The 18331-nt window shown below is 33.1% G+C and overlaps 1 protein-coding gene across 3 annotated transcripts in view; it reads right to left on the bottom strand.

Annotated features, from left to right (window-relative positions):
* Slc4a10 (solute carrier family 4 member 10) overlaps positions 1–18331 on the bottom strand; it is a 213435-nt gene that overhangs the window by 8100 nt on the left and 187004 nt on the right. For all 3 annotated transcript variants that reach the window (XM_071619392.1, XM_071619390.1, XM_071619391.1), the window contains 5 exons: positions 17048–17299; positions 15717–15785; positions 9984–10157; positions 9342–9464; positions 1140–1207 (listed from right to left, as the gene is read on the bottom strand). In XM_071619392.1, coding sequence (XP_071475493.1) covers positions 1140–1207; positions 9342–9464; positions 9984–10157; positions 15717–15785; positions 17048–17299 — 686 coding nt within the window. The remainder of the gene's footprint in view (positions 1–1139; positions 1208–9341; positions 9465–9983; positions 10158–15716; positions 15786–17047; positions 17300–18331) is intronic.

An 18331-nucleotide genomic window follows, 5' to 3' on the forward strand; every position in this document is an offset into this window, starting at 1 on the left:
TTTCCAAACTTATTTCATTATCAGGCTTTTCTGGGAGTGTTACCCCATGAGACTAGGTTTCCATAGAATACATTTGGAAATATACTGGTTCCACTAAATCAAGAGGATTTTAGATTTTAAGTGTTGCAGAAGGAAAAAAAAAAAAAAAAGAAAGAAAGTAAAAATGCCTTCTATACTTATACTCACTCTTAAGTGCTATGTAATTTTATTTAAAACTTTTTAGGAAATATGATTTTAGAATATACCCTAAAGCTCCAAAATATTCCTATTTTGTCTTTAACACTATGACAAATTCCTCCCTCAGTGGAAATTATCCCCTGTTGTTTTTTTTTTTTTTTTTTTACTGGCAAGCCTTAAATTATCCTTAAGAACACTGAATCCATAAAATTGGGTATTAAATGGTACTTAAAATAGAATTTACAAGAAAACTAAACTAAACTATAGCAAGAGAGAGGGAGGGGTGAGTGGAGCAGTGTGTGTGTGTGTGTGTGTGTGTGTGTGTGTGGAGAGAGGGAGAGAGAGGGAGAGAGAGAGAGAGAGAGAGAGAGAGAGAGAGAGAGAGAGAGAGAATGAATATTATTGGCCAAATACTTGCAAAAATGTTTATTACAACTTATAAAACTTATTTTTTCCTATTGTATATAAAGAATATTACCATATTTGTGGGAATTGCATAAATCTTTCATAAAATGATTAATAGAACTTATTCCTCTAGCTCAAGAAATAGATTTAACTTTTTATTTTAAGGGGTAAATTCCCAGAGTTAAAATATTGACCGGTGATCAACTTGGTGAATAACTATCTCATTTAGTCCAGAAGTGAATCTTACCCCTGTCCTCTATTTGCTCCTTTCTAAGACTATGAAAGGATTCTTTTATAAATATCATAAAATATGAGAAGAAAATATTTCAGACAACAGCTCCTACCCCACATCATTTTATGCTACTTGGGTATAGTCATCCAGTCAGTATGGGCAGAACTTAGTACTGGAACCTGGTTAATCGAATTTCTAGTTTCAGTCTCTCCTCTAATACAACTTCAGCAAACCTCTATGAGCATCCACACAGTGTGAAATTCTTAGAGTACATATCAACATATTCTATTACTGACATGGATGTGTTTTTAAATGTATATCTTACCTATAATGCCCTTCCAGTGGGAGCTGTACTGTGCCCTCATCCTCCATAGCTAGCATACTTTGTTCCTCCTGGAAAGACAAATGTAAAGTATATAAAGTGAACCTGATGAATCTCCATTTTACATTAAAGAAGAAACACAGATTAATGTTTCATTATCTCATTAACCTCAAGACCTTCCACTTTGTTTGCATTTATTAATGCCAGCACAGGTCCTTTCAATAAAGCTTAGCTACCAAGAACATAAGTAATTAATGAGAATCTCATAACACAAAGTAATTTAAATGCTAACAACAATCTCCTTCATGTCACTCAATGTAAAACATGGTTAATTTCCAAACAGACTTTTTAAAAATTAATCTAAACCTTACAAGGACAAAAGTGTGGGTAATATAATCAGTTTTGTTGTTGTAAAGTTGAAATTACATCCCAGAATGCTTTATTAGGAGGAGATAAAGAATATATTCAGACCAGTAGTTCTCAAACTCTACAGTATAATTACCTGGCAAGGTTTTTAAAAATACAGATTGCTGGGTTCTGCCCTCATATGATTCTATAGGTCTGAAGTAGAGAGGGCAAAAAAATTTACATTTCTAATGGGTTTCCACTTAAATTTGACTATGCTAGTCTGGACACCACACTTTAGAACAAATGCTGCAGACTTGGAAGGATATAATAGAAGATATCTTCCTATAATATATGCATCAAAACATAGGTAAGCTTGGTGGCAAAACAAATTGAATAGTTAGACTCCAGTCAGATGCATCTTTAGCTTTTGTTTATGCTTCATATTTCTTCTTAAAACAATAACATTTCACCTTTCTCCAAAAGGTAGAAATGCTTTATTCACAAATGTATATCTTCATATATAATATTCTAAACTATATCTTTGAAATGAGGATAATCATATGGCTACCATACTAAAATGTTCTCATTAAATTTTCAAATAATGTTATCATTAAACTTTTTCTCTGTACCCAGTAAGAAAGTTGTCTATAGATTACAGCTCTTATTTAATGTTCTTAATTACAGCTCTTATTTATTTTCAAATGGGTCAACTGGCATTACTCCAGTTCAAAGAATTATTTAGAATATTTAAAAATATTAGGTTATTTTATTCTATCTTCAAAATGGATTTTAAGATGTACAGACATGAAGAAGTAGGTGATCCTCCCAAAGTGGGAATTGATGACAAAAAAAAAAAAATACAGATACAGATGGCTCTGAAGGCTCTTCTCCTTTCCCCTTTCAGTAACTTAGGAGAGCTAAACTTCCTTAACCCAGCTTAACCTATAATAGCTGCCAGAGAGATATAACCTTTAGCTGATGCCATTATTCCTGGAAGGCAAGGTGGTACCTGGGGTTCTTTTATTCAAATCTTGGCCCTTCACTTGCACAATCTGTAATCTGAATGTCATATTCCATCTTTCTTGTTATTTATATAGGCAAAGTGGTTTTTAGTGACTCTTCAGCTAACCTATGAATATGTCATGTGATGGGGATAGGCCTCATTCACTCTTGCGTCAGTCTCCCAACCTACTGGCCAAGGTAGGGCCCTCTCTGCAGGGGCCTTGGTTGTGGTGCATACAGAACCTCTATGCCCAGCCCAGGCTACGGAGCAATGGAGAGGCCAGGGTGCTGCATAAGCTCTGCCATGCCTCTGCTTATACATTCCCCCTCAGACACTTTATGTTATATTTTTACACGGTGGGGCTAATGGCATAACCCTGTGCATTCCAAGAACCAATTCTATTCTCTTTCTCTACTGTTTTTAAAGTATTTTTTTATTTTAAGGCCCTTGTATTTTATTACTTATGTTTTACACATATTCTCCTTGTCATTTGGCAGCACTATTAAAACTAATTCAAGATGAGTACAATCCTATTAGTTTAAAATAACCCATTTAAGCATAAGCAGAGCTAATCTGCAGCCTAGAATGAGATATGCCTTGCAAATGCAATAAAAAGATTATATGGAATACAATACATATATCATATTAATTTACAAGCACATCCTGGAACCCATGGGCAGAGCATATGTATCCTTTCAGGTAGAAAAGGTTACTTCCATGGGAGAGGTTACCTTAATGCACATGGAGGAGCCTAAAGAGAAGACATTCAATGATTCCATAGGCTATGTAAAGAAAACCAAGATATAAACAAAAGGTAAATCTGTCCTTAGTTGTCCAATAAGAGGTTAAGACTGTCACATAGTATCTTTTCTGGCCAATTCAGAAAAGAACGTCAAAAAGCTAAGGATGTTTAACAAAGAATAAAATGCAAATAAAGTTTAAGAGAAGAACAGGTTCATCACCGTGTAAGCTACCTGGCAGCAGAAAAATGAAGAATCACTATTCAATCCAACAGCAAAAAATTGGGCCAAAGCATTATGAACAATTTTGGTTTTTCTTCAGATGATTTTCCACTTTTCTCTCAAATTGCTTTCAATAATTATTTTGCACTCTGTGGCTTGTTAGCATGTGTGGGCTTTATACTAGTCATAATTCTATCCAAACAAAAACTCATCACCTCTAAAGATAGCATTTCCAAGCCATGCTTATCTGAAGAGAAGGGTGGCAGAGCAGCCGCTGCCTTCAGTGCCAGAAGGGAGCTGGGTGGGCCCTGGAGCAGGGATGGAGGGCCGGCTGCAACCCAGGCAGCACTCTGAGGGAGCCAAAAATTGAGCCTTTCTGGGGAGGAGCAGTCAAATCAGGCACCAGTCATCACGACAATCACAACTCAGGTTATGTCAACCATGCAAGCAGAGAGAGAATAGCATAAAGCTAACCAAGTATCCACCACAGACACACCTCAAAATGAGTTCTATTCAGCATTTCTTTTATACGGAATCCATCAAGAATATGCTGAGTTCTATGTCGTGATAGAACTCAGTTGTGAGATGTTAAAAGGATGAAGACAAAATTTACCCAAGAACATTTGAGGGGTTTCTTCAATTTGATTAAAGAAATATTTATAATGATTTAAATGTCATCTTTTGATTAAGATAATAAAAGAATTTTCAGACACAAAATAAGTGAACTGCAATTAATGCTATGTCCAGTAAAGGGAAGGAAAAGTTAGGCTTAGAAAAAAAATCTACTCACTAGCATCCCAACATTTACTGAGCATATACTATGCTCTAGTCACCCAGTGAACAAGAATCATCCAGAAACCATTAATAAATTCATTAAATGAATATGTGTTAAGCATTATCTACATGATGGGAAGTCCGTTAGGCACTGGGTTACAACCATGAAAAGAAAGATATAGACCCTACCCTTAGAGGATATGAAGGCTCACCATGAGAAGTACAGGAGCAGAAGTTGTAGAATGGAAGAAATTGTAGGTAGGAAGAAATAATGTGAACCAAGCATAAAATGAAGGAATAAATAAAAAATGTTTTCATAGTAATGAGCAACTAGCCTGGTTAGAGCCAAAGGTCTGTGTTGAGTTCAAGGGGAAAATAAAACAGGAGTCAAATTGTGGTATATTTTGATTAATAGGAGGATATATATCAAGTTATATCATGAATCTGAATTGTATTTCATAAAAACATAAAAATTCTTATTCCCATATTGTGACACCTAACAAATTCTCTATCCTTTAATTATTTTTTACCTTTAATGAAGTAGTAACATCTCTTATTTTATCCATTTTTCAGCAAAGTCTGTATCTATGTAGGAGGCTTCAAATATTCCAAATTACAAACAACAAAGAACAAATAGCAACTCTAAGTATCTTTGTGAAGATGCTTACAGTACAGAAGATAGAAAATACTCAGCAATTTTGTAATCTATATATCTTAAGAAATGGAAGAGATTTCCAAATTCAAGTTCAGCTCCTTTATTTTATCCAAGAAGAAAACAAGGCCTACAGAATATAAGCAGCATCTAGACATTTCCTTTCCCAACTAACAGAATAGGTGCTACAAACGTGATAATAATGTCATATTTATAAGGATTTTTTATGATTTCCAAATGTAGAGACAAGCCAATACATAAAATACTAACAATGAAAGCTTAGAAGGAAAAATGGGAGGATTAATATAGAATTCATATCATATAGAGAGACAACATATATTTTTCATCAAAATATTCAATTCATTGTCTCTATATATGAATTATTATAAATACAAAAGTGAAAAATTCTGTAGAGTTACCTTGTACTTAGAATTTGAGTATATTCTGGAGATTCAGATTCTGTAGTTTAGGAAAGGGCTTATCTCAAACTTTATCATGAATCAGAATCCCCTAGAGGTCTTATTAATACAGAGCACTGGCCCCTCTACTCAGAGTTTTAACTCAGTAGGACTCGGGTAAGGCCCAAGAATTTTTATTCTAACAAACTGCCAGGTGTTGGCTGGTGTAGCAGAGGTTGTGGAATCACATTTTGAAAAACTACTGCTTGAAGGAGGAGAATAAGCTTGCCACATCTTAAGATTCAATTAGAAAAGATATTTGTATAATAATTAGTTATCCATGCTTTCTAAATCCACAACCCATCCTGACCCTTCTTAATAGTAAGACATTTTCTGTAATTTGCTTATTGCACTTGTTTTTTTTTTTAATTTCTTGGAATTTTTCATGAACCCATTTGATACAAATCACAAAGCCCTACTTGTCTACTTTTTCTAACAGTGTATGTGTTAGAGTGAACCCTCAGTAAATCAAGAAGTCTCAATCTGATACCTTCTGCCAAATTGAATGTCCAGGGTTTAGCTAAGCTTAACCCCATCACCCTCTCTCCAAGAGTAAACATTCTGTGGAGTTTTCTGCTTTTAACAATAGTCCTTTTGTCAAATGTGTACAATGTCCTAGAGAATATTTAAGTAGGAAGAAAGGCATGTTGGTACTCTGAGCACATTTGGACATCCAGAATTTGATTCTGCAGTCTTCCCTTTACACAGAGCAATGTGCAAAATGTCAGGGTTCCAATATTCATTTCTACCCTGATTATAATCCTTTCTTTCTAAAAACTGAAGCATATGCATATGCATATGCATGAAGTACATGAAAATTTGGAACAGAAGCTCTGCGACCTTGGACTGGCCTGTGTAGCTATTTATTCTGCTTAACTCATTATTGAATTTTAAGGTCAAATGAATGCTTTTTCAGTGCCATAAGACCATAAATGGGCTACTGATAGGAAAACCCTAGAGGATAAAGGTACAAACTTGTAACTATCATCAAAAGGACAAGAGGTGAGCTCACTTTAAATTCAACTCTCAGGGAGCTGAGACATTTCTGCTATTTACTATCTTGCCAGATCATGATCAAAGTTACTCAATTAATTTGAGCAATTGCAGAAATGAAACATTTCTGGAGAACTTGTCCATTTGCCACCTTAATGCAAAATCTCCTGGAAGACTGGGCCTTGGTACAAGATGCCGTAGTTAAGAAGATCACATCCTCTAGTGGAGTCCTTAAGCTCAAGAAATAAAATATCAACATCTAGGCAACCAAGTAGAAAATCAACCAGAGATTTAACTTTTAGTGTCATCCTCCTTAAATCTTCCTACTCTCTTCTCTGATCCTACTTTTTAAATGCTAATCCCAGGTTAGAACATAAACATCTATAAACTTTCTTTTCTCTCCCCAGTTTGATGCAGAATTATTTGCCTTTGCAATAGTGAGAACTACATTTTAATGTTCAATTGTAGTTTATTTTTTGACTATTATTGATTTTCTTGTTTCTTTCCATGTAATGAGGATCACATGGAAGTCTCACTATATTTATCTATTTGAATTTTAAAGATCCATAAACTTGTCTGATGAACGTATTACAAGATTTTTTCCCCTCTCAACTTGGAGCTGAAGGATTTGGCCATAAAATTATCCCAATAAATCTTTAATCTATTTTTATATACTTGCAGAAAACATGAGTTCTAGGAAATTTAGGGACACTAGTTACTTCTAGAATTTTTCATAATCAGAAGAGAGTAAATACCCATTAGATTATAGCAGGATATAATGTAAAAAGGTTAGAAACTAATTATATAGAATTCCTACCTAATGGGATTAATAAATTGCAAAATGGATATAGGGCACATACATACAAATGCCAAATATTCACAGCTTTGAAAGTTGGGCCGTGGAAATAGCTAATTCTATGAAGTTTATTATTACCATCAGCTTTGTCTATTCTATTTCAGAGACAAATGGAGAATCTGAAACTTTCAGTCATAGTAGGGAAGAATATTAAAGATAACATAGGAAATTACACAGCATTTTTTCGTTTTGAAAGTTCTAAATTCTAAGACTGAAGTTCTAAGAGGAGCAAAAATGTCTCATGATGTGATGTGGCCTAAGATGAATGCTAGAATGCAGTGATTATACATAGCTGGGAATATTGCTATCTAGTTCCACCAGTAGCAGTAAAGACATGGCAGGTAAACAAAGTAAGAAAATACAGTCATAGTAACTTTTAAGTTATTGCCTGAATGTACTTAATAATAGTAAAATTATCAGAGAAACTATAGAGAAGCTTGTGGCCAATAAGTTTTTTAAAAAATTCAATTTATATATTTAAAAAATTTTAAACCAGTGTATTTTAATTGTACACTGTACTGGGATTCATTGTTAAATATTTGCACATGCACACCTTCTCTTCAAAATTACTTTCTTTGAAAATTTATAACTTCTTAGAAATTGTTTTCAATCTTAATAATTTTAATTACATCAACTATGAATAATTTAAGACATTAAAATTTCAATAGTCTGATGTCCATCTTATTTAAATTTAGCTTGTGCCAAATTCTGTCATATTTTTCTTGAATAATACCTGAGGGTAACACAGACATTTACTGACACTCTAAAAAGAAACAAGAGATCCAAAATATACTAGTTAAAACATTATTTTTTAAAAAATGTCTAATACTTAAATCAGAATACATTAAACTTAGAAAAATAGAGAACTAATGACAATTTTATAATATTTAATATTATATTAATATACTAGAAGTATGATTCTATATATGCCTTCTATACATTTTGAAAAATTGAAATATTTATACAGAAAAAAATATATCATCGTGATCCATCTATGTGTGAAAATCTATTGACTGCAATGGAATACCATAAAAAAAGAAAGGAATTATTATTCACATTATGTAGCCATACTGGTAGAAAATTCTGAGCAGAAACTTCATTAGATTTTGTGGCTTAATCTGAGTTCACTAAATGACTAAGCAAAACTTAAAATTCTTGAAACATTTACAAATGAATTACCCAATGGAAAGAACATATCTAAGACTTTAAAAAATATTCTATAATTAAAAAACTGAATACATTTATTAACCACCTATAAGAAAATTGAAATAATAATGTTCAATTCTCACAAAATATTCTTTAAATCTTATTTATATTTACATAGAAATTTTGTTTTACTTTTACAATCTATGAGCTCAATCATTCTGCTAAATGTTGTATGAGTTCTCTCTCTCTCTCTCTCTCTCTCTCTCTCTCTCTTTCCATTTATACTTTGTAGTTTTTATATACTTTTAAAAATGTTATGATTAGTCTTCAAAATAGATCCAAGCTAACATATTAACTTTATAAGTGCCCTAAAACTTACAATAAATTGTTTTAACATATGAAATAGAATCAAATAAGTAGTTCATGAAAATAAATAGAACCCAAAATGTTTCTCAAACATTATTCAATCTTAAATCACTTTGAATGCAAATCATTTTTCCTTTTAAGCATTTCATCTATTTCAAACCTAACTGATTTTTCACTAGAATCTTCTGATTAAAATTTTGTTCCCTAGAAAATACCATCAGTAATAACACATCTCTGTTCTTCTCCCTCTCTCTCTCTCACTCACTCATTTCTGTCTGTCTTCACATTTTCAACGAAAACATAGTTATTGCATGACCATAACTTGTAAATGGTGAAGCATCAACAACTTTATGCCATCTATAAGTGAGAAATAATAATCCTTATTATTTGGAAGTTAATTAAGCACAAAGTATTTGTATATTTGATACAGATTGGTTTCCTAAGGTGAGATCTTGGTGCCCTCTGTCTCTGGTTAAATCTTCATGATTTTAAAAACTGAACTTCCGAATCTGTCCATCATAGTTGTTTGTAATAACTGTCTAATGATAACTATACTAATTTAGTTTTGCAAGGAGCAACTGATTTTCTTTTCTTTCTTTTATTTTTCTTCTTCTTCTTTATGAGACATTGCTTTTTCTCTGACTTACTTCTTTTTCAGCATCTTCTAGTTTCTTTTTCTTACTCTCAGGCATTAAATCATCCAACCAGCTGAGTTCTCGTTTGGTAAATAAGAAGTCCATCAACTTTCTTACAAATACCAGGGCTAACACCTGAAGAAAATAATAAAACAGCTTAAGATTTAAAGAATAAAAGTGGGAAATATAGATTCAATTGTTTTTGGTAGAAATGAGTCAGTTTGATTAGGGCTGACATTAACCTTGAGATGAATATGTATATTCATGTTGAGAATTTTAAAAATTACATCATTAAATTCACTATAGTTTTTGAAGTATTTGAAACTTCTTGGAAATATTTAATTAAATTTCACTTAAAAATGCCCCTGATGCTAAATTTTGAAAGTTTATATTTTTTCACCTAGGGTAAATTACCTCATATTATAACAAACATTCAGAATAATATAGACAAAACTAATATGAATCAAATTCATGATCATATTCAGTCCCTATCTTTGTCACTAATTTTAGTGCCAAAGTTTATAGTAGGGTTTCCAATGGTTGTTCAAACCCCATACTATGGTTTCTAATCAGACTCTTTTGTTCCAATTTTAGTTCATGTGTTTCCAAAGGGACCCCAAAATCAGAGGAAAAGAGTGGGTACAAGTTTCATACCATCATGGGAAAGACAATAGCAGCTCTTGAAACTTTTATTATCCACAGAAGGCCAAGGCAACTCATCTGAATAATTGTAAAGAGATGAACTTTTCGGAGTGGTACATGCCGTAGATATATAAAATCTGGTTGATGTTTTGCAGGCATCCAGAAGAGCTTTATCCTATCAAATAACTAAAAGATTAAGCAGATTAAATTACATTTAGTAATAAGACAACAAAAATAAGAAAGGCAGATATTTAATATAGTCCCCAAATTTTAGGTTGACATAATGTATCTGTGATAATTGGACATCAATGAGATTGATACACCACACTGAAATACTACAATTTTAGTTTACAACCGCACAGGTTGTAGAGTATAACAACAGTAATGCCAGTGCTAAATGCTAAATAGTAAAGCCAAAGTCAGTGCTACCTTGGAGAGTAGAGTCCTGAGGGCAAAAGGTCATCTTAATTCTTGTCACATCACAATCTCCTCCTTTTCCTCCACAAATACTGGGGATTCCTGTACTCCCAAGCTCAGTTCTCTTCTATCCTCAGTTCTCATCTTTCCACTTTAACATACTTCCTGATGACTCCCAAACTGGCTGTCTCCCTCAGTTACCTCTCTGAGTTCCAGACCCCACCCAGCTGCTGTGGAGGATGTTCTGAGTTCCTTATTTGAACTCTGCTCCTTTTGCCACTTAGATCCCCAACAAGGGTTTTGATGCTGTCTTTACAAACACAAACTTCTTAACCATAAATATTTAACCTATATAAGAGACAAAATGATTGGATTATGAGATCTGTGAGCCAATCAGTGGATTAATCCTCTGATATAGATTAATAGAAGTTAACTGTAGGTAAGTAGGATGTGACTGGAGGAGACAGGTCTTAGGGGTCCTGCATTTGGGGTGAGCTCTCTTTCTCTCTCTGCTTCCTGGTACCATGTCCTGAGCTGCTTTCCTCTGCCATGCCCTTCTGCTATGATGTTCTTCCTCACCTTAAGCCCAGAACAACGGAGTGAGACCTCCAAAACCATGAGTACTAAATAAACCTTTCTTCCTCTACAGTTGCTCTTGCCAAATCTTTTGATTTTAGCACACACACACAAAAAAAAACTGACTAAAAACCGAGGAGGAAAGATAGTAAAGGATTCAATAGGTTGTATCAAAACAGAAAAAGTACTAAGTGCTAGTGTTCTAAAACACAATGAGGTGACTATAGTTCAAAATGACCAACTATATATTTTTAAGAATGGCTAGAAAAGAAAAGTTCAAAGACTCAAAACACAAATGATAAGGGGATGAAAATGATAATCACCCTGATTTCATCAGTGTATATTGTATAATATAATCAACCTCATATAGATGTACAATTTTGTGTTATTAAAAATTTTTAAGGTTTGGCCATTCAAAATTCACAAAGTTCTTGGTGACAGAGATATCCAAAGAGATCATTAAGATCAGGTTTACTTATATTCATAGTTTAAATTGTTTTTTCCATATTGGGTATGCTTATCTTCCATTAGCATTCACCCCAAACCTCCAGTAAAATCTACATATACAAAAGAAAAAAAAGATTTAATCTATATAGATTTTTGTTAAAAAATTGTTTTCCAGAGAGAATTTTAACTTCTTGACTAATATACTATATTGCACTGTCAAACCATTTATGGTTTTTAATCATATTTTATTTGAATTATTTTACATAAATCAATGTTATTTTCTGTTTCAATTTTGCCATGTAGTAGCATTATTTTTGACTGCATTACTGTTGTGCTTTGACTTTGAGGCCATTTTTATCAAGCACCCAAGTTAATAAATTAAAATTTCACCAGAAGCTTAAATCTTCCTTACATTTTACTTAGTAACACTTTGTAGTGCATAGTAATTTTATTTTGTGGTGGTCATTTTAGTTTTTCTGAAATTTCTGCCATTTTCAGTTTCTGGCATGAGGTTATTATTTAGAAAATACTATGACTTTCAATCATAGTCACTGTTCTTCTTTGTGCCATTTCTACAATAATATATGTATTGTCAAAAGGGTAACATTAAAATTAGTAATATTCTTAGTTAACTTATAAGAAAGAACTAGCAGTTTTCATCATATATTTCAAAATTACTCAAATCTGCAGAGGAACAACTGACCATAGTCAAACTGTTAGGGTCCTATTTTACCAAACCCTATTTGTTCATATACTAGAAATTCCAGACTCAATATATACCTCTGTCCTTCTGTATTCTATCTTACAGAATGCAGGACCTTCCTCTGCCCATTTATCTAAACCAGAATCTTGTGCACATTAATTCATCCAGTGTCCATTCATTTACCTTCCAAAATACTTATGGAAACTTTCTATTAAGAGTACTAAGTGCTAAACTCATTCCTGGTTCATCTCTCTCCATACTGTCCATACACATACCATTAGGTCTCTTTATTTAATACTTCTCAAATACCTCTTAAAATTAGAAATCATTAAGCATACAAATAAAACTTTGGGCACAGTGAAGATAAGAATAGGGGAGAAATAAAATCCTTTGGCTTACAACTGAAAATTTCCATTTCTATACAACTAATTTTCCCTAACTACCATTTCTCCATTTATGAAGCTATGTTATTGCATAAGTGTACTTCAGTGTGTGGGTGCTTCAATTGTTATTGTTTAAGTGGCACATTTGCTTTACTTTGGATTCCCAAAGTGTTAGAATGAATATAGATGTGGTTATATATCTGAATACGGAAACAGCGTTCATGAGAACACTGTGATCTGTTTTTTCTGCCATGTTTCACATTGAGAAACCTACATAAAAGTTTTTTAATATTGCCCATAAGGTAATAGATTTCTTCAATGTATAGGGTAACAAAGTAACATATTCCTTGAACCATAGCTATTTAACACATTTAATTATTATTACTCATGATAGATGTATTTTAAGTTTTGCATTTGGCTTTTATTATATCATAATGTCAATATTCCATTTCCCTGCCCAGTTAGCTACAATTCCCATTAGGAATTTCAACTGCTGAGTGTGGAGCTCACTTAAATTTTCACTAAGCTTGTTTCTCAGTGTGAGATGCTATTTGTCCATGTGTACCCTGTTTTGCTGTTCATTTGTGTATTTAAAACTCATTTTACTTAACTCATGGGGCTTTGTTAATGTTTTCTTCAATTTTTATTTCAAAGAATCACTTCCCAAATAATTCCAAACTTGACATTCTTGTTTAATTCTAAACCACATGGGTATAAAATCATATGAGTTGAATTAGGGGGGGAAATCTGTTGAAACCTATCAAAATGATTTTAGTTTGTTTCTTAAACTTCTGCTGTTGTATTTATGTGAGCCTGGGGCCTAATAATAAATACTTTTCACTTACAGATGAAATTAGTAGTCATGGAACTTTTGCCAAAGGCAATTTAAAAAAAATCAGAAAAACAAATAAATAAAACCTCTTCCATACTCTTCTTTATCTGCCTTACCAATTCAGTTCTACCAAAAGATACTTTAAAATGAACAAATGAAATTATATCCCAGGAAAATTTAAACACATAACACTTCTCAACCATCCCCCTCTCCCAAGTTAATTTTACCCAGAGTCAAGATGAACAAAGACATACAATCTTTGTGTGTTCAGTGATTTTATAATGACTTTGCATTGAAGTTACACCTCAATTCTGTTACCTAGCACTATCCAAAGGCTTACATGCTGCTATTCTCAAAGTCAGAAACTGGCCATTCACTCAGGAACAAAGACCCATGGTGCTGTTCCTCAGTCAAGTGACTGTTCTTCTGTATGTTCTGAACAGCAATGGGACCAGCTATGTCATAGAAAAAGCTGTAATTTATATTTTTCTCTTAGGTAACAAAAAACTAAACTACTCAGTGAATAAGGCTTGAATTTAATCTCTTTTTCAGGAATATTGAAGTGGTTTGGCTAAATAATATTAAGTTATAAAATAAGATTATTCAAAGGCAAAATTAAGTAGAAATCTGTATTCGTTTTTTGGAGCTGCCATAACAAATTATCACAACTTTCTGGTTTAATACAATAGAAATTTATTCTCTCAGAGTTGCAGAGGCCAGAAATCTGAACCAGAATGTTGGCAGTGCCATAATCCTTTTGAAGGCCCTAGGGAAGAAAATTTCCTTTGCCATTTCCAGCTCCTGGGGCTCCTGGCATTGTTGCCTTATGGCAGCAAACTTCCAATCGTTTCTTCCACCTTCATGTAGCCTCTCTTTCCTGTGTTTCTGTGTGTCCTCTTCTCGGCTTATAAGGACCCCAGTTATTAGATTGGGAGTGTACCAAGTATCTGATTACATCAGCAAAGACCCTATTTACAAATAGGATAATATTCTGAGATTCCAGATGGATGTGAATTTTGAGGGAACATTCACTATCCAACCCATAAAACATCATAAAAGAAATAAGCAGGAAGAATTTGCCAATAGCATCCACAATTATTTAGAATACACTTATAGAGGGTTTTAAATGTGTCCACAAATTCTTTGATACTCTTATCTTTGAAAGATGACATCTTAATTAATTTCTCTTGTGCTCAAAGCTAGACTTAGAGTGTACTTACCTTTAACAAATAGAAAATGTGAAGCATGACTACATGCAATTCTGGAGGGTAAGTCAAATGTCATTAGAACTTCCTCTCTCTGGGAGTTAGCTTCCCTGTTGTGAGCACACTTAAGTATCCTATGGAGAGGCCCTTGTGGCAAGAAAACCGAAATCTCCAACCAAAATCCACAAAGGAATGATGCTTCTTGCCCATGCCCATGTGATATGTCATCCTGAAGTAAATCTTGAAACACTGTGGAGGCTCCAGATGTCTGCAGCCCTTGACAACATCCTGACAGGCCCACATGAGTCATCTTGAACCAGAACCACCCAACTAATCTGTTCCTGAATTCAAGACCCCCAGAAACTGTGAGCTTATAAAGATTTGTTGTTTTGAGCTATGGGATTGTAAAGTAAATTTTTGCCAACCACAGAAAACTAATACAGTGCCTAACACGATAATTTAACCAATATTTTAACAATGTATAAAATTTCTTTTATATTTGAAACTGCCTTACCCTATATCTTAAAAAATAATTCTATAGATACAGTTGTAATAACAGAAAAAAATATAAAAGGAAAAAAAATCATCCAGGATCTCACTATCTTAACACATTTTTTCCTCCACCTTTCATTTTAATCCAACTCAATCTATTAGCTTTATAAACATATGGTAGGTACATTTTCACTTTGTATTACATCATAAGTATCTTTATCATATTACCTTGGTAGGCATCATAATTATCAATGTTCAGTGACTGTCTAATTGCTTACTCATTTTACTGCTATTGGATAATAATAACATGTATTAGAATGAGCATTTTTGTGCATATTTTTCTATTGTCATGGATAGATGTCCATAAATATGATTAAAGTGTCAAAGACTATAAGTATTTGGATGTATCTTGAAAGGTACTGCTGTTAATATCAATAAAAGGTATAAATGCTAAACTTCTTAAAATATTAATATATTTATGGTAAATAAAAGTACCCTAAGATTAAGAACATTGGATGCTGGAGAGGGTCTTTTTTAACTTTTGCAACTCTGAAAAGTTTGAACAATTTAATTGTGGTCTGAAAACCACTCTTCAGATGATGTTGTTTTCTCAGCTGTCATATGACACAACATCAACAAACCCTAAGATAAGTCATGACAGATGTACCTGTAGTACTGTAAGTAGCTTACCTGAATTCCCTTTAGAGATGAAGCACCCATATAAAGAAATACTCCATATAGCACTGGCATGGGAATAAACTGTAAAAGAGCAATTAGAGAAAAGGCACAAATTATTTTCCAATACATTGGCATGCTGTTTTTCATTTAGCCAAAAGTGGGGGTGGAAACAGATACAAAATGTATTTTTGAAGCAATATAATACAGAACCAGAAGACATGGATTCAAATCAGACCTTTAGCACTTTGGAAGCTTATGTAAATTATTTAAGCTCTGTGCATTAGTTGTTCACTATCTAAAAAGCGATGATAACAATAGGGTTCTTATCAATATGTAATAGGTGAAAAACTATTTCAGAAACCACATCATGCACAATAAATAAGAGTTTTAACAATTATTAATATTTTTATTTAACAATAAAAAATAACTGTTATGCAACTTGAAAGACAATTTAAATTTTATTTCACAATGGCAAGATAATTGGATTAAAAGAGGAAGAATGGATCTTACACTGAAAAGTTGTTCCTAGATTATAGTAGATATTTGTAATCATGTGTTGTTCATATTATCTGTTTTTATTGAAATAGCTCATCATCATCCACCTTTATAATTACTTACACAACATGAATTAATTCTTGCAAAAATTTCAGTGATTAAATACAAGTAAACTTGTGAAAATTATTAAATAATTCAATTAAAATTTTCAAATTACAGGCAACTAAAATGAGTTATAATTTATAGTGAAATTAACATAATTCAGAAATATCTGCCAAATTACATGACAAAATAAGTACTATGTAGTGCTCTTCAAAATGAATTAAAATATTTTAAATGTAAAAAAGTAAGTATATGTAATGATGATGTCCATGCAATAGTTTTATGGAGCACTTAAAGTATAAAACTGGATATTTGACCACAAGCATGGCTATGCTCATTTCTACACAGCTAACTTATAGCAGGTAATATTAGTTGCTAATATATCTTTCCATTGATAAAAAATCAGAAACTTCAGTTTGTGAAGTACCCTAAAAGTGAATTCAGGTCACAGTCAATCAGAAATGAGTGATGTTTTTCCAAAGCTTGATCATCATTTCAAAGTTATTGTAATAGTTTACACAATGATTTTTATTTTGCCATTGAAAACCTTTATATATCTAAGGATTCTAAACTATAGGACATAATTTCTTCCCTTCAGTTTAAGAAGAATTGAATAAATATGATAAAAAAATTCATCATTTTCATCACATGCCATACAATATTTGTAATATGTTCCTTAGATTCAAGTGAAATCTTTAAATATGTATTTTCTGCTTTCTCTCAAACTCATAAAAACATTCCATTACCTTCAGAATGCTGGTCATAAAGACGGATGATCCCATGAGAATAAAAATCATAAGCCCAGTAACCCTTTGTTCCCGAATGCCAAGAAATTTGGGTTGTTCTCCTGGAGCTGAACATTCTGATTCCAATTTCAGGCTGTTGACATGAGTGATGGAAAGGACTGTGGCAGCCACAAACCATGGCAAGCCCATGATGGAGCATACTCCAAGCATGACGGCCACCATTAATAGATCCAGATGGTACCCACAACCTTTCTGTTAAAAAGCAGAAAGAAAAGAAACCATCAATAAAACAGCTAAAGGATGGCCTGATTGTGAATAGAATCCTCATCCTGATAATATCCCAAAGGCCCTCCACAGTGGATCTTCTCCAGGTAAACTCTTAAACATTTTTCCAGTTGCTCTCTGATATCTCAGTGGGTGGCTTTCCATTGGGAAGAGTAATATCATAGAACCAAGGCTCCCTTTTTATGCTCAATTTATCTCAATATAGTGTGATCTAGTTCAAAAAGTTTTTCTTTCAGCACTAGAAAAATATCAGTCTTTCTTAAAATGCTAGTTTTTATGTTTTCTATCTCCTCTGTATTTCCATTCTGATGTTACTGATCTCCTCTGTATTTCTACTCCACTATCATTAACCTCCAGGTGTTGCAAATTTAAGTGCTTCACAGAAAGTTTAAGAAAGGAAAATAAGTGGGATAGATATGAGGAGGCTGATATCAATAGGTGATTAGGTCCATTCGAGGGAGAACTCGAGGATGGGCAAGAGCACTGCTCCCCTCTCTCACTGGGTCCTGCAGGAACTTAAAGGGTAAAACCTCTGAGGTAGCAAAGAGTTGGCCTATTTTATGTTCCAATTCTTATTTTTAATTTTGCAAAGATACCACTGTATCAGAGGCAGTATAATAAAGTGGTTAAAAGAATAGGTTCTGGAGACCAATGGCCTGGGGTCAAATGCCAGCTCAACCAATGACCTTAGGTATATCTCTTTGTCTATTGTGTCACCTATCTGAAAACTGGTGATGATAACAGAAAGCACATCACTGGGTTGTCATGGGGATTGAATTATTTAGTTTTGAAAATCATTTAGTATTATGTATGGTCTATGGAGAGCACTCAATGAACATTAAGTACTATTACATTCTAGCAGTTGGACAACACATTTTTCTTTTGTATGCATTTTGTTTCAATGCTCCTCAATAAAACTATGTTTCTTAAGAACAGATAATCTATCATATAATTTCTCAATATTTCACAGTTTCTAGCACAATAATTAACACACATGAA

The sequence above is a fragment of the Marmota flaviventris genome, chromosome 11 (assembly GCF_047511675.1).
Source record: "Marmota flaviventris isolate mMarFla1 chromosome 11, mMarFla1.hap1, whole genome shotgun sequence".
In the NCBI taxonomy this organism is placed as follows: domain Eukaryota; kingdom Metazoa; phylum Chordata; class Mammalia; order Rodentia; family Sciuridae; genus Marmota; species Marmota flaviventris.